Source organism: Puma concolor, chromosome B4, assembly GCF_028749965.1.
Source record: "Puma concolor isolate L17-30 chromosome B4, mPumCon1.1.hap2, whole genome shotgun sequence".
Classification (NCBI taxonomy): Eukaryota; Metazoa; Chordata; class Mammalia; order Carnivora; family Felidae; genus Puma; species Puma concolor.
Window position 1 is genome coordinate 64,110,196 of NC_141673.1, and position 26,873 is coordinate 64,137,068.

Below are 26,873 nucleotides of genomic sequence, written 5' to 3' on the forward strand. Positions count from 1 at the left end.
TTTATTTATTTTTGAGAGAGAGAGAGAGAGAGAGAGAGACAGAGCATGAGTGGGGGAGGGGCAGAGAGCGAGGAAGACACAGAATCCGAAGCAAGGCTCCAGGCTCCGAGCTGTCAGCACCGAGCCCGACACGGGGCTCGAACCCACGCACCGTGAGATCATGACCTGAGCCAGACACTTAACCGCCTGAGCCACCAGGCGCCCCCCAAATTTTTTTTAATTAAAAAAACAGCAAACTATATGCTAACTAATTTGGATGTAAATTTTAAAAAATAAAAAATAAAATTAAAAAAAAAAACCCGGCAATCATGCAGGTGGATTGTACGATCGAAGTTTACAGCCACTGAAGCCCAGAGAGGCCGAACATTTGGCCCCGGAACCACACAGCTGGTGCGTGGTAGAGCCCAGACCGGAAACCAGGGTTGCCATCCCTGGGTCCAGAGCTCTTCCACCACCATGCGGCCCTGCTGGCATATCCCGAACCACCTCACAGCCTGCGGGAGCCTCACAGCCTCCTGGCCCGTCTCCGATGCCTACTTGGCAGGGCAGCAGGGTCCGGTGGCCTCACACGCGATGATGGAAGTGTTCCAAGCCTGTGCTCTCCAACACGGACTCATGACATCACTCAGCAGGTTCAGGGAAATAGGGCCAGAGTGGTGGGGTGGAAATCAGCAGGGGCTGTGGAGAGAAGGAAGGTATGGAGGTGATGAGACCCCGAGAAGAAGGAGAGTAGGAGCAAAGGATCCCAAGGAATCTTCCAGACTTTATCCCATAACACACGGGGAGCCACTGGAACACTTTATGCAAAGTAATGAAACGCCTTGAATGCAGCTTCCCTGGGCCCCCAAGGCGGTCACTGCTCCTCTGAACTCCTCAGCGTCATTGATACCTGCCCCCTCTGGGGATGTATCCCTGTATCCCAGACGCCCTCAGCCAGCTCAGTGCCTCTCCCGGGTCCCCATGGCCTGCTTGGCATGTGGAGGAGGCTTACATGGTCGCCCCATTCCTGAGATGTGACCACTGGGCAGAGCCTCCCTCCTGCGGCCTCAGAGCAGGCCTGCTCAAAGGGAGAGCCCAGAGGAATTAGGTGGGAGTTTCTCACCTCATCGGGCCAGAGGGTCCTGACCCAGTGAGCCTAGATGTGGATGTGCATTTAGGAAAGAGGAAGAGAGATAGCAGGAACCTGAACAGGATCATCTGGGAAGTCTTCCTAGAGGGGTCGCCGGGCCTCCCATCATGCCCTGGAGTGAGACTAAGATTCTTCCCCACATGGAGAGTCCCTGCCTGTCTCCCCAAGAGCCACATCCCGCCCCAGAGCCCCAGCCAGGCTGAGGACTGGAATATTCATCCAGGAACTATGCATTGCTGTTCTGAGTGATCCCAGGCCCGCCTGCTCGACGGGCCAAGCCTCAGGCCAAGTGCGGAGCAGAGCACGTGGAGGAGACACTGAAACTGTGACACATGGATGCCATTCCCACAAGGCCACCTAGGCAGGCTGCGGGGGCTCCGAGAGGCGAAGGAGCCCTGGGCCCGGGCCCTGAGTGGGCAGGACGCTCTGAGTGCAATGGGTAGACAGGGAGGCAAGAGAGAAGAGGTGGATGAGAAAGAAGGAGACAGATCAGAGGTTGGGAGGGAGTGACATAGAGAAACAGAAGGAAAGGAAGAAGCAGAGAAAACGAGAAACTCCCCTTTGCTTCTTGGGGGACCGATTTCAGGGGCCTTTCAGACATTCAGACAGTCCCGCCCACACCTCCCCCACCCCTTCCCCCGAAGCCCCACCTCTGGCCAGACCGTGCCCCCCGCTTCTCTGCCTCTGGGGGGGATCAGGATTGCATCCTGTCACCAGTTACAGGAGATCGGGGCGAAGGAGGGAGACAAGGGTGGAGGGAGGGGCACTGAGATCTCCGTCCCTGGACCATGTAAGGACCAACCAGGACCGGCCTCCAGAACCCCAGAGGCACAGTGTCCTGATGCTGTCTCCAGCTGGGGGTCACCCACGCTCACGCCCCACCTGAAACCCGAAGCGAGTTTGTTGTCAGTACCTCCAGGAGGGGTTTGGAGACTGCCCAGGTACCCGAACATCCCCAGAGAGAATGAAAATTCCGCCCACCTTCCGTCCTCCCTCTCCCAACCCCTGCCAGGTGTCCTGATTCCTGGGAGGCCTGAGCCCCTAGGTGGTTTGGCTCTGAATGGAGGCCGGGAGAGGGTCACATCGGGTCCTCTGTAAGGGTGGAGAAGCAGGGGACTGTGTAGTTGACCCCAAGGATGCCATCGTGGAGGTAGAGGATGATGTGGGTGGAGCTTGGAGCTGGAAGTGGGAGGGGCAGGGGAGGAGGAGGGGCTGGGTGTTTGGAGGAGTTTTGTTTGTTTGGAGCTTTTTCCGCTGCTCTTCCTGTTTGGCAGCCAGAGCTGTGACGGCCAATGGCCACCGGGACCCACACCCACCTCCGGCCAGGGCCCCAGGCCAACATGCCCTCCATGCCTCCAAGAGGCCCAGCCGCCCCCAAGGAAAGCCATGCAACGCTCAGGCCCCAGAGACGGGCCGGCCAGGCCAGCCTGGAAGCCGGGGACTAGGCCATTAACTGTGCCTTGTTAAAGCTCTGAGGCTGACAGAGGTCAGCACAAGTCAGCAAGAAACAGCAGACTTAAGTCAGGCAGAGGCATTTTTGAGAATTGGAGCACCCAGCTCAAAGAAAATTAGGAGGCACAGTAAGAAGGCCCTTCCTCTCGTTATCACGCTGCCCTTTCCGGGGGTCACCAGGCCCAGAGGCCAAGAGAAGAGGGAGGGCTCGTAACTCCAACTGTCTGGGCCCAAATCCATCCCTGCCAAGTTGTGCGACCTTAGACAGGCTCTGAACCCCTCCGAGCCTCAGTTTCGTCCTCTGTAAATTGGGGCTGATGAGAACGAACTCCTCTACCTCAAATGTCACGAGGATTCAGGGAGCTAATCCGCGTGAAGCATTCGGGACATACCTGGCGTGTCGGCTGTCATTTTGGCAGAGCCCCCATGCCACTGCCTGCGTCCCCCGTCCCCACAGAGCACACAGGGGTGGCCAGCGTGGGGGAGGGCAGGCTGCTGAGGTGGACCACATGCCATATGGATACGAGGTCGGGGAGGCCGGGGTGGGCCATGCAGTGGGTGCCGAGTGGGGAATGGACAGCACGTGTCAGAAGTGGGGACACAGACACCATCACAGTGACCCGGTCACCCAGAAGTACCTTGCCGGCCTGCCCCCAACATCAGAGCTGGGAACTCAGCCTCAGGATAGTCGTGGCCTCGGGGCAGATTGCTGTGCCCTAGTGAGCCAGAAATGCCCACTCTGTGGGAAGGAGGTCTGGCCTGGGAGGCGGGAGGCCTGGACGGGGCCGTGTCATCCGGGCACTGGCTCTCATCTCCAGCCTGTCTCTTCCTTCAGTCCCGGAGGGGCCGAGAGCTCTCCTACCCCTGACCCCCTGAGCCTCTCCTAGACACTCTCTCTGCTGGGGTCCCACGGCCCCAGAGTGGTACGCCAGGCCCAGGGAGGGCACACAGGGCCGGCCAGCCAGGGCAAGAGTGCCCAGGACCATCAGGCCAGGCAGGAAGGAAAAGCAGGCCCCAGAGAGCCAGCAACCCGGGAAGGGAAAGAGCAGGGTCTCTGGAACTGCAGCAGGGTGGCACGGAGGGGGCACTCTGGGCTGACTGAACTTTCTGCCGCCCCACCAGAGGTTCTCTGGGAACCATGGGGCATCTTTTCTATAGATACTTCATTCTGAAGATGAAACAGGGGAAGGAGAAGGGAGGACGGAGGAAAGGAGAGGAGAGAAAGGGCGGGAGGCAGGGCCACATTCCCACAGCCCTTGAGGAAGAGCTGCATGTGACCCCTGCCATCTCCTCCATTAGACCCAACCCCCCGAAGGCAGGCCCTGGGTCTCAGCCACCATTTACTGAGGGCTTTGTGCCCTGCCCTCCGCTGAGTTCCGTGCATATACCGACTCCCGTGGCGGTGGTATTTTCATCCTCGACACAGAAGTCAAATGACCTGCCTGAGCTCACAGGGGCGGCGGGCAGCCAAGCTGAGTCTGGAGCCCAGGCCTCACTTGGCCTTGGCCATCTGTTTCCTCCCCAGCCCCTGAAGAGTAAGTTGTCCCAGTAGGTGCTCAATAAACGATAGATCAAAGGAGGGAAGGAGGGAGAGAGGGAGGATGACAGGAAGAGGCGATAAGCCGGGTCGACTCTCAGGCAGCTAGAAAACAAATAAGAGGGTGCTGTTTCCCAGTATCAGGATGGCACGCTGCCCGGAACGGCTGCCCTACACTCAGGGAGCGCAGGGCCCGCGCTTGCCTCATCTTTTCCAGAAGTATGTGAGCCCAGATACGTCAGCCTTCAGGTATGCAGTGAGGTCTGTGGTGAGAGGAGCGCTCTCTCTCTCTCTCTCTCTCTCCTCGCTCTCCTTCCTCCTCAAATCTGCCCTTCCCCTGCAGCCACCCCATCCCACCCAGCCCGCCAGCCAGCCCAGCCAGCCCCAGCTCCATGGAGGGGGGGTGGGCGGCTGTGAACAGCCCCCTCAGGCAGGCAGGTCTCAGGCCCTGGGATGTGGGTGCGTGGTGCCGGGGGAGGGGCGGAAGCATCGCATCATCTAACAGGTTGGTCGGGCTGGGAGGCGTCCCGCCCTCCCGGAGCTAATGAGCACTGTAGGACAGGTGTTTGCTCCTCAGTCCCCAGCCTGCCCTGCCTGCGACCAGAGCCAGCTGCCCGCCACCCCTCAAAGGCTCACTCACACCCCCGTGCCCTCCCGAGTCCCGGGCCCGGGGGCCGCGATGGCCTGCCGTTCCTGCGTCGTTGGCTTCAGCAGCCTTAGCAGCTGTGAGGTGACCCCTGCGGGCGGCCCCCGGCCTGGGACCTCGGGATGGGACAGCTGCGGAACCCCCGGGCCAGCCTTCAGCTCCCGCAGCCTCACGGGCTGTGGGCCGGCCGGCACCATCCCCAAGGTAACCGTGAACTCCAACCTGCTGGTGCCCCTGGACCTCAAAGTGGACCCAGCCATCCAGCAGCAGAAGAACCAGGAGAAGGAGGAGATGAAGGTCCTCAACGATAAATTTGCCTCCCTGATTGGCAAGGTGAGCAGATATGGGGGGGGGGGTCCCAAAAACTAAGGACCTTCAGACCTCGGCAGGTGGCTGAACTCTGTATTTCTGGAGCATCCTGCCCCACCCCTGACCCCAGCCAATGAGGAGCCAGCAAGCTAGGTCTGAGCAGAGAGATGGTGAGGGAAGTCCCTGAGCTATCCTAGCACTGGGGAAAAAGAGGCCCCAGGATGGCTCTAAGGGATGTCTGGATAATGATGTGCTTCATGGCCTGGGGTCACTGACACCAGGGAGGAGCTCTAAGTGCGGCCAGAAGGATACCCTCTCATAGGAACAGCTGATGGAGGTATGCTTGGCCGTCCTACACCAAGGCAGGTGGACAGAGGAGATAAGTCCCCAAGTCCATGCTTCACACCGGGCCTTGGCCCTACTCAGCTCCTGGAGACGTGCCAGCAGGGCCAAAGGGGCATGTGCGGCCTCCAGAAGGAGGCTTCAGGGTAGGGATGCCGAGGTACCATGTCAGGAGATAAGAATGCAGAGATTGGGTGTTGCGAGTCAGAAGCAGACAGGCAGCCAAGCCTCCCCAGCACCCACGTGAGAGAGGGAGTGAGTCCCCAGCACCCAGACTTCCTAGACCCCACTGCCAAGGCTGGTGTGCTGGTCCGGGGGCACTCCTGTCCATTTCTGCCCCAGGGCAAGGGCTTCAAGAGCTCTGAGAAAGTCCCGTCCACCTCCCAAGCCCACTCCTCATTCACCTCCTCCAGGAGACCTCTCCCGATCAGCCCTCCCTGGGCTCTGCACCCCCTGCCCTGCCCAGAAACGATGATCACAAAAGTAACAGCTGCATTCACCGCTTACTACAGGCCAGCCGCTGTGCTGGAGGCTTCACAGATTTATCTCAACTTCCCTCGACAACCTTATGAATGCAGTCATAATTTTAGGCCCATTTTACAGATGAGGAAAACCCAACGTCTCCCTCCTGCTCAGCAAACCAGAGCCCCATCCTTCTGCCCCTGCCTCCATCTTTCTCTGCACTTGGCCTCCCTGCTTCGGTGCTCCTCTGCACGTGGCTAGTGTCCCCCATCAGGTGGGCGTTCACGGAGAGGGGCAGAGGGAAGAAAGTAACAGGCATGGAACGCCTGCTTGTGCCCAGCTCTCTGCGGGACCTTTGCAAATATGTGTCCTTTAGCCCACACAGCCACACTCCCCCGCGGCTATGTCCCCTGCTGTAAAGATGAGGAGACAGCCGCCCAGCAGTTAAGCCCTGTGCCCAAGGTCACATGACCACCTAGTGTACAGTCTGGACTCGGGTTTGTTTCCCGCCCCTCCCGCCCCTCCCCCCACAGCTCATGTGCCCAGACCAGCATTCCCGTGCCCACAGCCGGGGTGGCTGCGGTGGGGGGGGGGGGGGATGAGGAGGGAAACGACAGCTGGAGAAGGACAACCATCCACTGAGGTGGCACATTCCCTCCCCCGGCCCCCGCCCGGCCGGTTGTGCAGAGTCCCGTGCTGCTGGGCCGTGTGCCCTAGGAAAACAGCCTGCTACCCTGGGGAGGCAGGTCCTTGCACAGCCACCTCCTCTCGAAACCCGCTCTAATCCCTTAAAAGGAATGCTTCACGAGCTATGTAATTTGGCTCAGATGGGTGGCTTTTCTCTCTGAACGCCAGGGCTGATATCACCTTATGCCTCTGCCATGGGGACAGGAAAGGTACATAGGCACAGGGAAGGGGCCCAAAGGGTTGGGGTCCTGTGCCCGGGGCCAGGGCGACGCCCTCTAAGGTCTTCAGCAGAACTGGAGCCTCCCAACCCGAGAGCCTTGGCCTTGAGATGGATGTTCTTCAGGGTAGGACGCAAGGAGCCATGGGTGCTAGCCTCTTGGGGACCCTGATCATTGGGGCCAAAAAGTCCCAGCTGGTCCACCGGCTCCCCAGAGAAGGTCTGTGAGCTCAGTCGGTTAGCTCGTGCCCCTTCCCATCTCCTTGTAAAGGCCTCCGGGGCCCAAGGGAAAGCTCCATTTCTGGATTTGAGTCCTGGTTCCACCTCTGACCAGCTGTTCAATCTCAGGCAAATTATTTAACCTCTCTGTTTCTCAGTACACATCTGTGCGGTCGTCTTGTCAGGATCAAATGGGATAATTTTTGAAGAGCATTTATAAAGCACTTACCATGTGCCAGGTGGGTTCTGTGCGTTAAATGAAAAAATCACATAAATGGGCCCAGCCCAGGAAGCTCTTGAACCCAGGTGGTGCCTTCTAGGCAGGAGCCTGAGGGAGGGAGCGAGGAGAGCTTCGTGGGTAGCAGCACAGCACAGGGCTAGAAGGAAACGTATGGGCCCAGCGGCGAGATGCCAATAACCAATGCAGGGATGGGGGCTCTAGGCAAGGAGCAGGAACGGGCAGAGACCCTCCAGCTTTACATCCCCTCTGGGCCCTCTGAGGCACCAAGAGAAATCAGAGAGCACCAAGGAAGAGAAGGAGGAAGAGGATGGGGGGGTGACCCCCAGGAGTCGGCCAGGGGTCCCTGGAGCAGTGTTATTTCTTCCATTTGCAGGCTCTGTTTCCTTGAGCAAGCTACTCGCCCTCTCTGAGCTTCAGATTCCCCTGCCTGCTCTGCTCCTGCTCTGTGTCTGCTCCTGCTCTGTGCTCTGTGTCCTGAGCTGTGCCCAGCAGGACGGGGACAGATACAGCCCAGAGAGGAGGGGGAGTGAGCAGAGGCAGCAGTGGGGAGAGGAGGCTGAGGCAGGCAGGGAGAGGCATGTTGACCGCCAGCAGAGGCAGCCGGCCAGGCACTCTCACCCTCACATGCAGGCAGCAGAGGGGATGGAGACAGGACAAGAGAAAGGACAGCCAGTAGTACCCCTGAGGGAACCTAAGAGGGGTGGTGAAGTGCCTGGAGACAGAGCCATGGGCACAATGTCTTCCCCAGGCCTGTGGGGCCTCTGGAAGCCTCTGGAGCCATCAACCTGCCTGCACACAGAAGGGCACGAGCCAGTGCTGCCTGGAAGGCAGGGGATGTGACAGCCCCACCTCCCCACCACCACCACCCATGTGGGGAGAAGGACCTGCCAGCCCCAGAGTCATCTCTGTAAGCTCACCCGCTGGGACCGTGAGCTGGGGATCCGAATCCTCCCTCCCCAGAGGCCCCTAGCCGGGAGCCCCAGCCTGGCCTGTTCAGGTTCCTCTACCAACAGGACGTGTCTCCCCACCCTGGCTGGGCCTACTGCTCAGCCGGGCAGTGGAGTTGGGTCACAATGAGTTCTGTGCTGCCGGGCTTCAGTGTCTTCATCTGTAAAATGGGACGCAGGCAGACCAGGGCTTTGCTCTCCGAGGCCTCTCCTAGAGCTGTCACCTGCGATCTAAGGGCGGGGGGGTGGGGGGGGGGGTCATCCAGAATAGGGAGGAAGGGGAGTAAGAGGTGACTGCTCAGCAGCCTTGACAGGTTAGGGGCAATTAACTGGTTACCTGGCCCTCCCTAGGTCTTTATGGCAGAAAGGGAGGAGCCTTTGGGCAGGGGAGATTCTGGATGGGGGATGAGTTTCCATCCCCCTCCCACCGAGACAACGAGAAACCACCCCCCTCCGGAGGCAGCCTGCTCCATTTGTCACAACCAAAAGTGGCCTCTGGCTGGCCTGCCTGGTCACATGTACAGCAAGCGTCTCCCAGCAGGCTCATAGCGAAGCATAGGAAATGGAGGTTAGGCTAAGGGAAGGAGCCTCACATCTCTGCTCTCACCTCACCCTCAGTGTAAACACAGGGCTCTGGCTTGTCAAAACAGACGGAAGGTGGAGTGAGCAAATAGCGCCCCCACCAGAGATCCCTTCCACACACACACACACACACACACACACACACACACGCACACACACACGAGTGGGACCGAAACCTTCTGCACCTCTGTCCCTCCTGCACCTGTTTGGCTGTGACAACAGCGGACGGCAGGCTCAGGTTGGCTGTAGGCAGAACTTACCAGGACAAATGGGAGCTAAGAAAGGAAATGGCGGCACGGCCTACCGGGCCCCATGGCCCAGTAGCCCAGCTGGTGTTATCTAACACAAATATCACAGGGGACTTCTCAAGGGTATTAGGGTCTCTCAGAAAACCCAAGAAGGTGGGCAGGGCAGAAAGAAAGAGGAGGACCCACCTGGCACCCAAATTCAAAAGAAACAGGGAGTCCATGAAGGTCCAGAGTGGGCGGGGGCATCAGACGGGCCCGTCTGGGAAGCTTGACCACCAAGTCGCCACGTGATCCTGGACAAGTCGCTTGACCACCCTGGGCCCTCACCTCCTTCTTTATAGGTGATGAGCACAAACCAGCTGATCAAAAGGCTCCTGGCTATGATTCTGGCTCTTTCAGCTCTGATTCTGAGAGCTGGTGCCAGCAGTGGTCAGGGGAGCGGTCAGCTACCTGCTTGCGGTCAGAGGGAACGTCACCGGGCTGGTTATCTATCACAGCATCCCCGTGACAACAGCCTGCCTGTCCAGGAGCCAGGCCCCTGCCGTCTCTCCCCGCTGCCCCTGTCGTGGGCACCAAGTGGTAGGGATCCCACGAAGGGACCAGGCGGCTCCCAGTCTGACGGGGAGGGTGGTAGGTCTGGACAAGTAAGGAGCAGATGACCTGAGAACCCCGTAAGGAAAGGAAGGGGGGCGTCTTTTGAGCTGTGAGGCTTCCTGCAGGAGGGGTGCCGGGAGCGCATACAGGAGGGGCAGGGATGGTGGAAGAGGAGGGGCAGAGAAAAGCTGGAGCCCCGAGAGGACAGGCAGCCTGGGGGAAAGCCGGGGGCCCCCTCAGGCTGCGCTGGGCTGGACTGGGTGGAGGGAAGGACAGGAGTCAAGAGGGATCCCGACAGCGCGCGGTGGCTGGGGTGGGAGCCGCGGGAAGCCCTGCATCAGTGTACGAAGGAGGCGGGATGGAGGCGGTTTGAGAGAAGCCGCTGTGCCCAGAGCCCGCCCAGTCGTCACCCTCTTGGCAAAACTGGCCCCAACTAGAGGCAGAAACCAGTCCGGGAAAGGCAGGTGGGTCCCAGGGCCCGCGGCGACTCCAGCAGCAGACAGGGGACCGCATGTTGTAGGGGGTAAAAGATCCTAAACCCCAACCGCCTGGATTCCACACCTGGCTCTGCCGCTTGGCAATTTTGTGACCTTAACCTCTCTGTGAAGTGTGGCAGAAGATAACCGTACCCAGCCCGTCAGGTTGCTAATGAAGCAAAGATGCCAAGCACATTGAACAAGGTTCCAGCACACAGTAGGGGCCGCGGAAACATTAGCTAGTAGGACTGTTCCAAAGCGCCTCCCCGGCTTCCTCTCCCAAATAGCCCCGAGAGACGGCCAGGGCAGGCCATCGCATCCCCAACTTCTAGCTGGGGAAACTGAGGCTTGGAGAGGCTACAAGTCCAAAGTTGTCGAGAGGATTAGCATTTCAGTACTAACCAGGCCCTCCCCTGCTGAGTTTCCAAGGCAAGATGAGACTAGGCTTGTCAGGTGGGGGGTGGGGGGGGACAGCAGACGGGCCTCTGACACCCTACGTTCCCTGGGTCTCCCACCCAAGCCCCAGGCAGGCGTGGAGGGCCTCTCACATCATTGGCACATTCAGCCCCTTCCCTCCTCTCTCCGACCCCGCTCCTCCCCTAGGAAATCTTTGCTAATTGGCCCCGCCTCTCTCTGATGCCTCACCTTATCTCTCCATCTTCTGTTGGAACCATCAGTAAGTGGAGATGTGATCTGAATGTGCCGAGTGGGGCGAGCACAGAGCAGATGAGCCACCACTGTGCAGGGAGGCCCCCATGCGGGCAGGCGAGCTGGCCCTGGGCGCCCGCGCCCAGCCAGTCTGCACCCGACCCTCACATCGCTGCTCCCCTGTTCTTCCAGGTGCAGGCCCTGGAGCGGCGCAACCAGCTGCTGGAGACCCGCTGGCACTTCCTGCAGGGCCAGGACTCCGCCACCTTCGACCTCGGGCACCTCTATGAGGAGTACCAGGGCCGGCTGCAAGACGAAGCGCGCAAAGTGAGCCAGGAGCGGGCCCAGCTGGAGGCCAACCTGCTGCAGGTGCTGGAGAAAGTCGAGGAGTTTCGAATCAGGTAGGGCGCGCCTTACAGGGGCCAGGGGCAGGGACTGATGGGGTGGGGGGGTGGGGGGCAACCTGCACTCAGACGCAAGGGCCAGGGCACCAAGCCACGAAAAGAGAAGACTTCCTTGAAGAACATTCCCTTCCTAAGACTGACTGACCGAGGACGTACTATATGGCAGCCAGCATTCTAAATATTGGGAGGATATGACACTGAACCCACAGCAACCTTTCCAAACGGTGGCCATGCAACAGAGTCAGTCTTGCACTGGCTGACAGCTAAGCACCCGGGCACCATCGCAGCCCCCGTCCCCTATCCCCTCCTCTTCTGCCCGTAAACACGCTCGCTCTCGCCCACACATCCCACTGACAATGGGAAGTGGTCACCAGCTAGAGCGACAAATGGGCTCCTGCCTGGGATACGGTTTGGAAATTCGATCTCGGTGGGGGCTGGAAAGGGAAGCAGGTGCAGGCAGGAGGCAGACACGGCGGGGTTTGGTGGAATAAAGAAACAATCCCCGGGGCGCCTGGGTGACTCAGTCGGTTAAGCAGCCGACTTCGGCTCAGGTCATGATCTCACGGTCCGTGAGTTCGAGCCCCGCGTCGGGCTCTGTGCTGACAGCTCAGAGCCTGGAGCCTGTTTCGGATTCTGTGTCTCCCTCTCTCTGACCCTCCCCTGTTCATGCTCTGTCTCTCCCTGTCTCAAAAATAAATAAAACGTTAAAAAAAATTTAAAAAAAAAAAAAAGAAACAATCCCCTGTAGGTGACACGTGCCTGACCTCAGTGGTCACCTTGCGATCTCAAGAGACAAGGGAGCCCCAGCCCCAGCCTGTGAGATGCTTATGGACCGAAAGGGGCTCCCTCTTTGCCTCCATCCCCTCACTAGGTCCGCGACCGCGGGCAAGTTGCTTAACGTCCACACCTCATTTCCCCCTGTCTGGAGGGGTGATGGTGATGCTGAACCAGCCTGAGCCTGGTGTGAGAAGGCAGGGGGCTCATCATGGTGCCCGGCAGCCAGACATGCCAAGTCTTCTGTCCCCTAGAAGGCTGAAGTGGCCGTCACACGGTAGTGACCTTGACACAGGTTTGCTGAACCGAACTGGGCAGTCTGGAAAGGCAGACCAGGCGCTTGGGTAACTCAGAGGGGAGGTGACATCTTTGACCAGATAGTGGGCAGGGATTCCAGGACGAGGGAGGCTGAGACAGAGCAGAGAGGCACCCCTTCCTGTGGTGGTCTCCTCTGGAGGAAGGGGGGTGGGGCAGGAGGCTCCTGAACCCCTCCCCTCACCTCCTCCAGCACTCGGCCCAGCCCCAAAGCCTTGCCAACCCAAGGCGAGGCCTGCAGTCTTGGGAGAAGCCAGCCAGGTGGGGCTGGAGCATAGAGCACCCTATCGGGAGTCCAGGGGTCTGGACTGTGGCTCAGCTCTCCCACCACCTCTCCGTGTGACCTCCCCTGCTCAGGCCATATTCAGAGGAGATGCTCACATGGGAAGCTCTCCCCATTCTGGAGGCCTCAATTTCGTCATCTATCAATCTAGATGGAACTTTCTGGCCAACGGGCATGATCTGCAGGCCTGGCCAGGGCTCGTCCTCATGGTTGAGCCCCTTTGTGGCCTAGTGGCCACCTATCCCCAGCCCTGCCCTACCAGTTCCTATGGAAACCCATAGAGACCCTCACTGCCCATTCTGGGCTGCCTGGCTTCTATGTCTGACCATGATGAGGAGAACAGGGTCGGCAGACCAGAACCCAAGACTCTATTCACTGATATCCAGCCAGTCTTCGGCCCCCAGAGAATCAGAGAATGGCTGGATGGGGGCCTTGGATCTTCTCTTCATGGGGAAGGAAACACAGGCCCAGAGAGGGCAGGGAGTTGTCCTCAGTCACACAGCCATGCATGCTAAGTCCCATGTCTAACCCCAGCCAGCCGCGGTACAAGGCCTGCTCCTGTGAGCCCAGCCAGATCACATCCATGGAGGCGCTTTGTAAGTGGAAGTTCTGTACAAACACTACTTGTTGTTTTAATCTGGCTCAGCCTCCTCATTTGGCCCGCTGCCCGCCTTCCATCTGCTACCTGAGCTTTGCTGTTTGGGCTCAGGGCCTCTCTTCCCCTCTCTGGGTCGGGAACCCACCAGGGTTGAGGAAGATGAGTTTGGAGGGCTTCTCCGGATCCACAGGCCAGAGCCAGGGAAGCTCCAGCCTGGCTGTGCAGAGCCCGGGGGCCCCCAGGAGCCAGGAGATGCCAGGCCAAGCCCTAACAAGGAGGGGTGTGCCCTGCCTCTATAAGGCCGATGAGATCAGCTTCACTTCTGGAAATAAACAAGTTGGGGGGGGGGGGGCGGGTGCCGGGGTGGGTGTGACAAGCTGAAAAGGGCTGAGAAGGGGTTTGGGAATTGGTGGCTGGCAGACTGGCAGGGGATTGGGAGTGCAGCGGGGGAGATGGCATTTACCCAAGTCTCCATGAGGATGGAGACTTCCAAAAGCTTTGATGTAGCCAGGACCCCAAGGATCAGCTAGCTAACTCTTCTATGTATTAGGGATGAAGCAGGGGCCGGGCAAAGCCTCTTGGGAAACCACTTGCCCAAGGCCACACAGCAAGTGACTCAGGGGTACCATGTACAATTGTGCAAGAGGTTCACTGCACAAAAGCATCTGGTTGAGGAGGTGAACTAGGGCTGAAATCCAATGGAGTTGGTGAAGAGGGAGGAGGGAAGCCTACACAAAAGGATGGAAAGGGCAGTGAGGAGTAAGGAGGAGGTTTGACACCTCAGAGAACCCCCACTGGACAGCTCTCCCCACGGTCCTGCCCCCCAGGCAGGCAGAACTCTGCTATCCAGATGGGAGGAGAGAGAGAGAGAGAGCCTTGAGCACTGGGCTTATGCGGAGAGGGCCAGTCAATGAGGGGCTTCTCAGCTTGGGACTTCCTCAGCGGTCACCAAATTTCCAGTGGGAAGTCTAGGAAGGAAGTGCAGAGAACCACCCACACTCCCTCTGCAAAGAGGCCTCCCACGGTTTCTCTCCAGAAATGCTAGAGGCCAAGGCAGAAGGGTTGGAGGCCGGGGCCTGGCGTTAGATAGAGCAGAGCTCCGGTAATAATAATAGCTTTAGCCGGTAACATGCACTTTGTAAACACTCCATGTATTAACTTATATAACCCTCGTGACATCACAATTATCATGACCGAGGCGCACGCAAGTAGCTTCTTCAAGGTCACGTGGCTAGGGAGCGAGGAGCCAGGATCTGAGCCCCAGTAGTGTGGCTCTGGAGCCCGCTTGCACAGGAAAGAATGCAAGTAAACTTCCCGGGCTTCCCGGGCTCTGCTGGGCCCCAGACTGCAGGCCCGTCTCCCTGGCCCACCCTCCTCCCCACCCCCACGACCTGCATCCTAAGAGCCCCCCTGCCCTGCAGACAGACTCTCGGAAGCCAGGGCAGTGTCTGGGGAGCCGGAGTGTGCTCAGCACACGGAGTTTCAGAGACCCCGTGCCCAGCGGGCTCTTGTCGGCTTGAGTCCACTCCCCTGGGTGTCTCAGGGAGGCTGGTGGAAAAGAGGGGGCCGTTCCAGCCAGCTGCTGTGGGCAATGGGTGACGCTGCTGCCTCCGTGAGGTCAGGGACCTGGGAAGGCGGGCGGCTGTAATTAGAGCCGCCAGTGATTCAGGCATTCCCTGGGGAGGAGGGAAGAAAACAGGAAGCGCAGAATCCCCACATCCACCCATCACCCTCAGCCCCAGGGGCCAAGATTAGAGGCAGGGGTTAAGATCAGTGACCCAGAGATCCCATCTCCCATCCAGCAACGTTCTTATTCCAAACACAAGGTGGGCCTGAGTAAGGAGGAGACAAATCTAAGAAGAGAGAGAACCCACCTGTGTTGAGTTCTGACTCTGCAATATCTGTCATGCATCAGGGGTGGGCTTGGTCCAACCCCCACACGTGCACACACATGCAACCCCACCCCTGATAGACAGGCGAGCCGAGGAAGGAGGGCTTCACCTGCCCAAGAGCACACTGTGGGTCCCTCTGGCTGCAATGTCCACACTCTCCCCTCCAGACGGACCATGATGGAATGGTGTCCTACCAGCGAGCAAAGCAGACGAGGTGGAGGGAGAGGGTGAGCGGTGAGCGGGCATCTTGGAGCAGACTTGACCGAAGGCACAGCTTGCTGGAAATGGAGGTTCTTGGGGGGAGGAGATAGGGAAAAGAGGAGAGAACAAAGTTAGGATGAAAGGGTGCTGTGCAATCCAGAGAGGCTTCCTGAAGGAGGCAGATATGAGGAAGAGCCAGGAAGGGGGACAGATGCCCCCAGGAGAGGAGTGGCTGATCATCTGGAAGGAGCGTGAGAATGGGGAGCAGATGTGCCTGCCTCCCCGGAGCCCGCACCACGTGTCATGGGCCTAGAAGGGATGTGTCACAGAAGATGAGGGGCTACATCCACCTGAGGCAAGGGCCGCTTTTTTTTCCAATTGGCACAAGGCACCAAATGGGACAGCAGAGGCCCTGAGCCCCACTGAGGAGAGTTCATCGTCCCCCGAGTTCCTGCCACATGCGGCTGAACGGCCTCTCTCTCTCTCTCTTTCTCTCTCTGCCTCTGCCTCGCCCCCCCCCCACCCCATCCCAGGTATGAGGACGAGATCTCCAAGCGCACAGACATGGAGTTCACCTTCGTCCAGCTGAAGAAGGTAGCCTACGCTGCATGTCCCAGGGGCTCCTTCCCCATGGACCCTCCGCCCTTGTCCCCCGAGGATCCCCCAGCAGAGCCCTCAGAGGCTTGAGTCCCGGGACCATAGACAGACACCGATATCTGTCCTCACCCTGCTGCTTCTCCCCGGCACTGAGCCAGGGCCCCCCTGGGAACCACCCCCAGCTCCCTCAGGATGGGCACCCCTCTCCCGCCCTGGGACGCCGCCCTCCCGCATCACTCACCACTGCTCCCACCCTCAGGACCTGGATGCGGAGTGTCTCCGGCGGACCGAACTGGAGACCAAATTAAAAGGCTTGCAGAGCTTCGTGGAGCTGATGAGAAACATCTACGAGCAGGTGAGGAAAGGGGGCCGGTGAGGAAAGGGGCCAAGAGCTCGGGGGAGGGAAGGGCGGCCAGCAACAATTTCCTCAACCCCTTCCTGCACTGCGATCAATAATCCCACGTGTCCCCACATCACTCATTTCGTGGAGCACAGGCAGGTTCCCAAGAGGCCCCTCTCTCAAGGAGAACCTGTTCCTTGGAGTGTGCTGGTGTGCGGAGGGCATGTGGGGGACCGGTGCATCCAGGCAAGGGTTGAGAAGTGGCCTTAGGGGCAGAGAATCAGGGGGCCTTGACCAGCTGTCCTTATGGAACTGATCTCTTCCCATTGCTGCAGCCTAAATGGCGGGCACCCCCAGGCCCGGGTCTGAGAGGCACGCACTTCCCCCTCCCCTGTTTTGGGCTGAGGCAGAGAAGACCTGTAGTCAGATCCTTTGGTTCCCAGACAACGCTAGCTTCTGCGGAACAAAAATGACCCAGGAAATGCAGACGGGAGCCTCCAGATCCCTTCTGATTTGTTCCCAAGTCCTCAGCTGAGCCTGGGGAGAAAACGGCCCCGCAAGGCCGAGGGCACGGCCAGTGCGGTCAGCAGATGGGCCCTGCTGCTGGCCGGGGACGCCGGCCCGTCCGCGCCACTCTGCCTCCAGGGCGTCCTCTGGGACAGATGTTCTCCTCCCCACCTGCCCAGCCCATGAGCCCGGCCCATGACTGGGAATACACCTGGGCGTTGCCAGAGGCACACCCACCCACCTTCTTGGTCCGTGCTCCATTTGGATTTAGCAGCTTTTGGACCCCAAATCCTGACTCTTCATTTTTTCCCCCCATTCCTGTGCCTTTGGGCAAATTGTTTCTCCTCCCTCTGCCTCAGTTTTTTCATCTGTAAAATGGGCTGAGTCATAACACGGGGCCCATAAGGTTGTGCTGATTATTCAATGCAGTCATCCAGGTAACAAATGGCGATGGCAAGCCTGCCGGGCCCCTAGCACCGATATCACAGCAGTGGGCACGATGGGCAAAGTCCACGCTCTCAGGGGCTACCTGAGAGCTAAGAGGGGACAGGTAACGCGCCAGTGAACGAACATGTGAGTGAGATCGTTTGGGAGGGTGAAAAGTGCCAGGCTGCAGAAAGCCAGATGTGGTCATGCTGGAGAGGGAGGGGAAGGTCAAGGATGGGAAGGGGGGGCGGGGTCTCAGCAGAGGTGTGAGTGAGCGAAGGCCCCCGCTGGGGAGGTCCCGCCCAGGGGAGAGCTCAGTGGGTTTCATGCAGAAGATCTGTGTAAAGCACCGAAGACACGAGGGGTCTGGTGAGGAAGGGGAGAGGGAGAAGTGGCTATGGCTAGGACGGAGCGGGCAGGGGTCGGCTCACACGGAGGCTCAGGCCCCCAAGTCGGAGTTTGGAGCTCATTCTAAGAGCGCCGGGCGGCTCCCGGGGGGGGCACTGGGAGGGGTGGTACAGAGAGGGGAGGGGTCTGGCCTGTGCCGTCACGAGACCGCCGTGCACACGGGGGTGCTCAGTGGGCACGGCAATTGTTAGCGCGAGGTGCTTAGTCGGCGTCGAGTCGTAACGTCCGCGTGTCCACGGACTGCCGCAGGCTAAGAAGTCAACACTGACCCTGCGCTCCAAACTCTCCCCACGCCCGTGGGCCTCTAAGCTGGCACTCACAGAAATAGAACGCGAGCCACGTATGTGATTGTTTTTCCAGTAGCCACATTTTAAAAAAAAAGAAGCGGAAAAATTTAATTTTAATAATACAATTCATTCGGCCCGTATATCCACAATGTGATTATTCAGCATGTAATCGATACAAAAAAGTAAGAGGCTGTTTTACATTCTCTTTCTCACGCAACAGCTCATCTCCGTTCTGACTAGCCACATTTCAAGGGCGGGCTACCACACGTGGCTAGTGGCTACCCCAAGGGGCCAGGCAGGTCTAAGCAAAGGGAGGTGCCAGCCACAGCTGGCTCAGGGGCCAGAGAGTTTTGACTTTGAGCAGACACCAGATCAGCAAAGCATGGCTACAGGGGAGCCTGGGTGGTTCAGTCGGTTAAGGGTCCAACTTCGGCCCAGGTCATGATCTCACGGTTCGTGGGTTCGAGCCCCGCATCAGGCTCTGTGCTGACAGCCGGGAGCCTGGAGCTTGCTTCCGATTCTGTGTCTCCCTCTCTCTCTGCCCCTCCCCTGCTCACGCTGTCTCTCTCTGTCTCTCAAAAATAAATAAATGCAAAAAAAAAAAAAAAAAAAGCGTGGCTATGTAGCCCACCTCTGCATTTCAGAAAACAGGCCTTCCCTCTCCCAACACACACACACACACACACACACACGCACACACACACACAGGCCAGGAAGCCTCAAAAGCGGATGACCAGGGGCTGCTCTGGGCTTATCTATACACTGCAGCTGCCTGGGCAGCCCTCTGCCCCTCACTTCCGGGGAGATTAGCCGATCTACTGACAACCCCCTGCAGGCAGGCGCCCCTCCTAAAATGCCGACAAAGAGAACCTGATGGGTCTAAGTTGATTTGGTGCCTGCCTGCCTTCATGGTGCCAGGGAGGCTGCTCCAGGAATATAGGCTGCTTTGCCTCCGGACATTTCACCCCGGTTTCATCACCTATCACAACAACAGTATGGTTAGCTACTGTTTATTGAGTACCTACTATATCCCAGGCACTGTGCTAAGTGCTTTCCAGGTGTAATCTCATTCACTCCTCACAGCAACCCTATAAAGGTAGGCATGATGATTAAGAGAGCACAAACTTTAGAGCAGCTTGGATTTGAATCCTGGCTCAGTAATTATGTGAGCTCCAGCACGTTCTTTTATCTCTCTCTAGACCCCAATTTCCCTATCTATAAAATGGGAAAATAATAGAGCCTAGCTTACTGGCCTGTTGTGAGGATCTATTTTGTTACTATACGCTAAAGCAGGGGCGCCTGGGTGTCTCAGTCGGTTAAGCGCCGACTTCAGCTCAGGTCGTGATCTCGCGGTTTGTGAGTTCGAGCCCCGCGTAGGGCTCTATGCTGACAGCTCCGAGCCTGCAGCCTGCTTCAGATTCTGTGTCTCCCTCTCTCTCTGCCCCACCCCTGCTCACACTCTCTCTCTTTCTCTCTCTCTATCAAAAATAAATGAACATTTAAAACTCGCATATATATATATATATATGCTAAAGCAGTCAGAACAGTATCTGGTATATGGTAAATATTAAATGTTAGCTGGTTTTGGTTCTACAATTACACCCATTTTTACAGATGAGAACATGGAGGCTCAGAGAGGTTTTAAAAAACCTGGCCAGGATCGCACAGCTAGCAAGAGGTGGCAGCGTTCAGAGCCCAGTGCCATTAAGCACTCTATTTTACTGAGCGGCAGTCAATTACCCCCGTAGAGTCACCGCCTCCCCTGACGCGGGAACCACAAAGAGGGTCGTCACGCACGTGGCGGTCTCCTCTGGCTCTGGCTCCGAAGAGAAGCTCTAAACTGCACATTGGCTCATTTGTTACCAACTTGGAGGTGCACATGCTCTGTAGGGCCCATCCCATGGCGGCTGCCTGCACACAGCCTGCATTGTTATGTCCTCTGCAGCCCAGCAGGGCCCAGCGTGTCGCAACAGGTCTACAGATGTTCTGCACCCTCCGTTTCCTACTTCTGTTTACCGAGCTCATGCTTACTCTGCCTCTTTCCAGAAAGGGACTGAGTCTGCGCCATCGGCTCTGTTTTGCCGATCCCTTCTCCCTCCCTCCCTCCCGACAGTGCGTTCTGACAGTGCCCTGGCCTTTTCCTGGCCCGTGACAAGGGCCAGCTCCTGCCTGGGCTAGAGGGCTTTACGTGAAACTTCCTATGCCCGCTGACCGCCCCCCCCCCCCCCCGCAACGTGTTGACCAAGGAAGCCCCAAAGCTGCATTCCCAAAACCATCCACAGCCAAGCCCTGGCTGGGATACTGGTTCCAGGTGGGAAATGTCAGCCTCCAGTGGTGACCTGGGAACAGCAGAGGTGGGACATGGGTCTGTAGGGACCATCAAGCTTATTCTGACAAAGGGGTGGGGCTTCCCCCTGCTTTTGCCCAGAGATCTTTGTTAAGTGCATTTGAAGAGCAATGAAAATCCTTCATCAGGAGACTTCAAGGGGCAGCTGGCCACCAGGCTCAGGGTCCTGCCAGCTCCGGGATGGGGACAGGTTGCCCCCAGCGGGCCTTCTGTACACCCACCACTGCCTTAAGCTTCCTTCTGCACGTTCCTTGTCCCCCGGGAAACCGGCAGGTGAGGTTGGGCAGCCAGCAGACAGGGCCGGGGGGTGCCTTCCTCCTCTGGTCTCCAACCTCTCTGTGCATAAAGACAGACCGAGGCTCAGGAGGGGGCCCGAAGTCAGCAACGAAGGTCAAAATATGGTCACGAGACAAAAACTGAACGTGGATCCAAGCAGGCCTCACCAACTGCCAGTTTTCAGGAAATGCAAGGGGCACGGGAGCGGGTTTAACACCAGCACATGGAGCAATCAGTAAAATCCAGACTGCGGAGCTCGCTACAAGGCAAGCAACCCAGTGTTTCCAAGAAGAATAGCGAGGCGACTGGGTGGCTCAGTCGGCCAAGTGTCCGATTCTAGGTTTCAGCTCATGATCTCATGGTTCGTGAGTTCAGGCCCCACACCAGGTTCCATGTTGACAGTGCGGAGCCTGCTCAGGATTCTCTCTTTCTCTGCCCCTCCCCCACTTGCTCTCTCTGTCTCTCTCTCAATAAAAGTAAATAGATAAACTTAAAAATTTTTATTTAAATAAGAAAAATAGCAAAAGAGAGAGAGAGAGAGAGGAAGAGCGAAAGTTGGAAGGGTATCTATAAAATAAGAGACTTAGAGACATATGGCCCAATTGCACTAGAGGGACCTTCTTTGGATCCTGATTCAAACAAGCGAGCAAGACAGAGAGAGGGAATATATATATCTCAGAAAAATGGGAACAGGGACCAAAATTTGCTGACTGAGGCAAAGGCCAAGAGTGAACTGTGAATGCCAGTAGGAGTAATTGTGCCATCTGTGCCCCACGCCCTCCCTCCCCCCAAGTGAGCCCCACCCCTGCCTCCCAGGGGGCCCGCTCCCCTCCCTGCCACCTGACTCACTCTGTCTGTACAATGCTGGCCACGGAACCTCGCTCCTCCTTCCCGCACCAGCCCTGCCCAGGCCTGGGTTGTTCCGCACCTCCAGGAGAGGTGGCCCAGGGCCTGAAAGGTGACACCTTGCAGCCCCTTATGAACACCCCTGTCCCCACCTGCCTCTCTCTACGTACCCCTGAGCATTCAGGCTGGAAGCTGTCAGGCTGCAGCCTGGGGCTAGAAAGAGAGACTGGCTTCCGCCCCTGTCCCTACCTGCCTCTCTAGGGGAGCTTAGCTAGAGCAGCAAGGGCCCTTGGAAGGCGGTCTGCACCCACGGCTGTCTCCATAACCTCTCTGTGCCGCATTCTCTTTCCTGTCTGTGACCTGGGTCCCGCCAGCCTGGCGAGGATGAAATGTGAGGTCTGGAAAGCACTTAGCGCACAGCCTGGCCCGTAATAAGCCCCCCAAGAGCTGTTACCACTTCCAGGGGTCTCTGAAGATGTGGGCTGGCGTTTCCTTTTTTTTTTTTTTTCTTCTCTGACAAAGTGAGGGAGCAAGGGCAGAGGGAGAGAGAGAATCCCAAGCAGGCTCCACGTTCAGCGTGGAGCCCGACGGTGGGGCTCAGTCCCACGAACCGTGAGATCATGACCTGACCTGAGCCGAAATCAAGAGTCCGACGTTCAACCAACCGCGCCGGGCTGGCATTTTCGAAGCAGAGAAAAGGACAGAGAGGAGGAGGAAAGAAGGACCCTAAAAGATGGGGAGAAAATGAAAATATCGAGGCTAAGTTGTGTTGTCGTGGGCAAGCTCCTCAGCCAGATTGGGGGGGGGGGGGCAGGTTGTGGCAAGTCCCTGGGGTGACTCTGAAGTCACCTCGGCCTCTGCCCCTGGCAGGGGAGCAAGGAAGACAGTTTTGTCAGCCTCCAGCCCCATTCCCGCCTCTCATCATTCACAGGCTCCCATTCCAATACTTATTCAACAGTGTTCACTTCCAGATGTGGGGGGTGGGGAACAGAGAGGCAGTGGCTCCCCAGGCCCTCGGGGAGCTCCCATCCAGAGGGGGAGGCCAGGCTGCATTACCACTGAGCCATGACAGAGTAGAGGGGCCACAGCCCCCCACCAGGCATCCCAGGCCTTTGCCCCATCAGCCAGGAGCAAAGTGTCCCACCCTGGGAGAGGTGGGGACACTGAAGAGAAATAGGCTTTCAGGATGAGCCTCTGGAGCCAGGGGTCCCTCACTGCCCTGTCCCCTCTACCCAGAGAGGGAGGCGATACTGGGTGAGCAGGGGCAGCGAGCTGCTTCCCAAGAGTCGGAGCTGGGGGCAAGTGGCCGAGAGGCGCCCATCACTGGGTCATCCCTCTGGGAGGCACAGAGCGTCACTCTCCACTCACCCTGGGGACGCAGGGACCACGGGGGACTATGGCTGGCTGCGGGTGTGGTCCACCTCCACCAGCCCTGAGCCCCCGCGTCTGTGCCCGGCCAGGAGCTGAAGGACCTGACAGCCCAAGTGAAGGACGTGTCGGTGACCGTGGGCATGGACAGCCGCTGCCACATTGACCTGAGCGGCATCGTGGAGGAGGTGAAGGTCCAGTATGATGCCATCGCGGCCCGCAGCCTGGAGGAAGCCGAGGCGTACTCCCGGAGACAGGTGCGGGGCTGACTGAGCCGGGCAGGGAGGGGCCGAAGTCACCATCAGCTCTGTGCGCTGACAGTCTGTGAGAGGGAGGTGGGGAGCACAGGGGCGGCGTGGGGAGCACAGAGGCGGCACAGCCGGTTCACGGGCAGGTGTGGACAATGTGAGAGCCCAGCACTCCAGCACTCCAGCACTGCCGGCCGAGAGCTGATGCGCTGGGGGACAGGTCACGGTCGACGCCCTCCAGAAGCCACCCAGTAACACCAGGCCAGGGGTGGGCCCAGCCAGAGCCAGGCGTGGAGGGGGTAGGAGGGCGAGGCTGGCCTGGGAGTGGTGGCTGCAGAGGAAGTGGAGCTGGGGAGGGGGGCGCTGGTAAGAGAGAAAGGGAGCAGCAAGGGGCAAGGGCAAGGGCACAGGGAGGGATGCAGTGAGCTGCCCTCACTGCCACCTCCTCCGCGCCCTCCAGCTGGAGGAGCGAGCCGCCTGCTCAGCTGAGTTTGGGAACAGCCTCCAGAGCAGCCGCAGCGAGATCGCTGACCTCAACGTGCGCATCCAGAAGCTTCGATCCCAGATCCTCTCCATCAAGAGCCATGTGAGTATCTTGAGGCCCCTCCTGGGGGCGAGGCAGGGAGGAGTGCAGGGGCACACACGCTCTCACCCTCACGCACAGACACACGCAGACACACACTCACATGCCGAGAGCATGCAAAGCCCTGGGCAGGTCACTTAGCAACTCTGTGCCTCAGTTTCCTCACCTGTCCTAAGATGGCTGTGAGGATCACGTGAGCATTGCACGTAAAGGTGCTCTGTAAACTGGCCAACGCCGTGGGAACGGTGCAGAGCACAGCACAAATACCCAGAACCCACCTCCTCCCTCCCAGGCCTCTGGCCAATGATACAGAGAAGAGAGCGGACGCCCGAGCCCAGCGTCCAGCCAGGACAAGGCTTAGAGCGAGTGCTGCCCTCTCAAGACAGCTGAGACCGGCTCCTGGGGTGGGGGGGGTGGGGGGGGAGGCTGCAGAACTTCCGTCTCTCGTGGCCTCCGGAAAGGGTCTCCTTAGGTCTAACTGGACTCCCTCTTGCCTCAGGGCAACCCAGCACCACACCCAAGAATAAACCGCCGCATAGCCCTCCCTGCCGTGCATACCTCCCCCTTGGACCGCATACCTCCTCCCGCCCAGTGCTCGCTAACCCCTTCCCTCTGTCGTCCTGGCTGCAGTGCCTGAAACTGGAGGAGAACATCAAGGTGGCCGAGGAGCAGGGGGAGCTGGCCTTCCAGGACGCCAAAGCCAAACTGGCCGAGCTGGAGGCCGCCCTGCACCAGGCCAAGAAGGACATGGCCCGGCAGCTGCGGGAGTACCAGGAGCTCATGAACACCAAGCTGGCCCTGGACATCGAGATCGCCACCTACCGCAAGCTGGTGGAGGGCGAGGAGTGCAGGTGAGGGCTGGGGCTGGCGGGGTGGGGCTGCAGGACGGACTGGACACGGGTCCCACGCAAAGCCAGCCTCCCCTTCCAGCAGGATACGTGAGCCGGGAAGACCTGGGGTCGTGTCCTGGCTCAGCCACTTACAAACTGGGACCTTGGCCCGTTCGTTAAATCCTGTTTCCTTATCTGGAAAAGGAACTGACCGTAACACAGCCTGCGGTGGGGAGGATTGATAACGATTCTGCATGCAAATGTCTGTCGTAATTAAGTGCTCAGTAAATGTTAGGTACTTAGGCAGGGGAGAGGAAACAGAGGCCCAGAGAGGACAAACTGGCTAGCCAGGGCCACACAGCAGGCCAGCCCAGGACTGCGAGTAACAGCCCAAGAATTGCCCTCCACCTGCCACTCCCCAGGGCCCCAGGCCCAGGGGGGCTTAAGCCACAGGCCCCCTTCACATCCTACCATTTCCCTCCTCCCCCAGGATGGACTTGCCTTCTACCGCCATGGTCAGCGTTGTGCAGTCCAGATCCAGAACCGGTGAGTCCACTTGCCCTAGGAACCCCTGGTGGGGAAGGGGACACGGTAGGGGGGATGCCCTAAAGGCATCATTTTAAGTGGCTCCCAAACCTCCAGCCCCTTCCCTGCCCCACCCCTTATGTTCCCTGTAGCTGCCTCCAAGTCTGGCCTTTCAAGAGCCCCCTCCCGGATAAAGAAGAACAGAAAAGGCCCTGTGATCCAAATCACCGAAATGTCTGAGAAGTTCCTCTCGCAGGAGTCGGAGGCCTCAGAGTAAGGCAGCTGGACCCCAGGAGCCCAAGTCACCCCCTTGCAGCAGGAGGGACTTAAGCTAGGCTCAAGAAAGCAGCTTGGAGCCTCTAGGTCGGGAGGGGAGGCAAACCTGACTCTGAACGGAACGGAGAAGGGTTCACAGCAGGGCCTGCTTTTTTGTGGGCTGCCTGGGGTGGCACAGGACTGTCGCCGGCTCTTGGGAATCACTCCACTCCATCTCGGTATTGCAGTCCTACCCTTCCAACCTCCTGGCCGGAGGTTTTCCCAACTGGGTAAACTGGTATCAGGGGTCAGTTTTATCACCATCTCCTTGCTCTTCTGAGGCTCCTCCCCAAACAGAGGGCTCTGACCGAGGAATCTTTGGCCCTTTCGCCCAACCCTTGCCCTAAACTCGCATCTCAAGCCTTGCCTTGCCTCTGCCCCAGGACTGAGGCGGGTGCCCTCGCTCACCCAGCTCCAGCCAGCCATGAATCAGGGGCTGGTGAGGACTGTTTGGGCACCCTCCCCACATCTGGCGTTCCTGGGTGCTGAGCACCCCCGGGCCCCCCAGAGACCTGACAGTATTAGGGAGTGAAAGGAGGAAGTTCCCCAGGTGTGTGGGCCCTGAGCCCGGGGGTCAGCCCAGACACCTGTGCCTCTTCCCTCCTCCTGTGGGTCCAGTCAGAACTGGACAGGCTGCCCAGCCTGCTCCCGGCTCCTTCTCCAGAAGCTATTCTTGCCATGATAAACCCCCCACGGGAGGGAAGCCCGATGGCAGCCTGGGACCAAGCAGGAGAATGTGGCCCTCCCCTCTCCTCCCTGACATCCTGCGGTTCACCATCCTGCCCAGGATCCAAGCTCTCTGCACCCCCATCTCCCGCCTAGGTGTTTCCAAGCCTGGAACTTGGCCCTGGTGTGCCAGGCCCTGGAGACCCCTAGGCCCACCCCTATCATGAACCCTGGGCCATTTCCCATGAATCCCACCTCTCGGGGTCTCTGTTCTCTCCATCAGGCCGATCAGATTGACCCTTCCCTCCTTTGTATCACTGAGGGGCCCAGGAACACCCCCGCACCTGTGGGGTGAGAGCCCCCTCCTCCCACCACGCCCACTCCCCTGCCTACAGTGGGGCCATGAAGAAGGCACAGTCCAGGCAGGTCTGGGAGCTTCTGAGCCCTTCAGATTGGGCGGGGGAGCCCCAGCGACAACCAAAAGGAATTCCGCATCCAAAGAGAAGATCAGGGCTGGGAGGAGCGTTCTCTTTCCTCACCTTGGCTCTCACCTCTGGGGCTCACAGGGGGATCCTGGCAGCTCCAGCCCCCCGGGTCCACGAGCCACCCTCTGTCCTTCCCTCCCTTCTCCCTACCTGCCCTTGCCTCTCTCCACTGCTAGCCTCAGTCTTCCTTTCCTTCATCTCAATTTCCAGGACATGGTCCCCCAAGGCCCCTGCGAGGCCTCAAGGTCCTCCAGCCTGTGGGGGGCGCTGAAGGGCCACTGACTCTCAGGCTGGAGGAAACTCAGACATAGACTCATCCCCGAAGTCCCCAAAGGGTGCTGATTGCTGCTCTTTCTCTGCCTATTTATTGGTTTCCAAGGGAGCAAGTCTTCAGTGGGGATGCAAGGTATATAAAGTATATATATTATTTTTCATAACTTATGTGGCTTTTAACTTATTGCTTCCCTTCCTGTTTCTGCATAGTCAGCGCTATATTTACTATCTGGATAAACAACACATATCCCAGCCACCCCGCTGGCTGGCAGACTATCTCGGGGCAGTGCCCCCTTCTCCCTCCAGGGGATGAATAAAATGCTGAGATTTGTCCGTGGAAAAA

General features: G+C 58.6%; 1 protein-coding gene and 1 long non-coding RNA gene across 4 annotated transcripts; one reads left to right on the forward strand and one right to left on the reverse strand.

Annotated features, from left to right (window-relative positions):
• LOC147579163 (uncharacterized) lies at window positions 1-17,577 on the reverse strand. Of its 2 annotated transcripts, none has more exons than XR_015253615.1 (4): window positions 16,889-17,577; window positions 16,042-16,677; window positions 15,112-15,295; window positions 1-678 (listed from the first exon to the last, which is right to left on the reverse strand). It is a non-coding gene; the product is annotated as an uncharacterized LOC147579163 (long non-coding RNA). The 2 variants fall into 2 exon arrangements; XR_015253614.1 differs by lacking the exon at window positions 1-678 and adding an exon at window positions 14,243-14,394.
• KRT80 (keratin 80) lies at window positions 4,599-26,873 on the forward strand. 2 transcript variants are annotated; one of them, XM_025930135.2, is made up of 9 exons: window positions 4,599-5,097; window positions 10,929-11,137; window positions 15,737-15,797; window positions 16,060-16,155; window positions 22,698-22,862; window positions 23,314-23,439; window positions 24,067-24,287; window positions 24,757-24,812; window positions 24,909-26,873. In XM_025930135.2, the coding sequence occupies exons 1-9, from the start codon at window positions 4,663-4,665 to the stop codon at window positions 24,941-24,943; spliced, it is 1,404 nt and encodes a 467-aa protein (XP_025785920.2). In that variant the 5' UTR covers window positions 4,599-4,662; the 3' UTR covers window positions 24,944-26,873. The 2 variants fall into 2 exon arrangements, with proteins under 2 accessions (XP_025785920.2, XP_025785919.2); XM_025930134.2 differs by having other exon boundaries at window positions 4,696-5,097; window positions 24,944-26,873.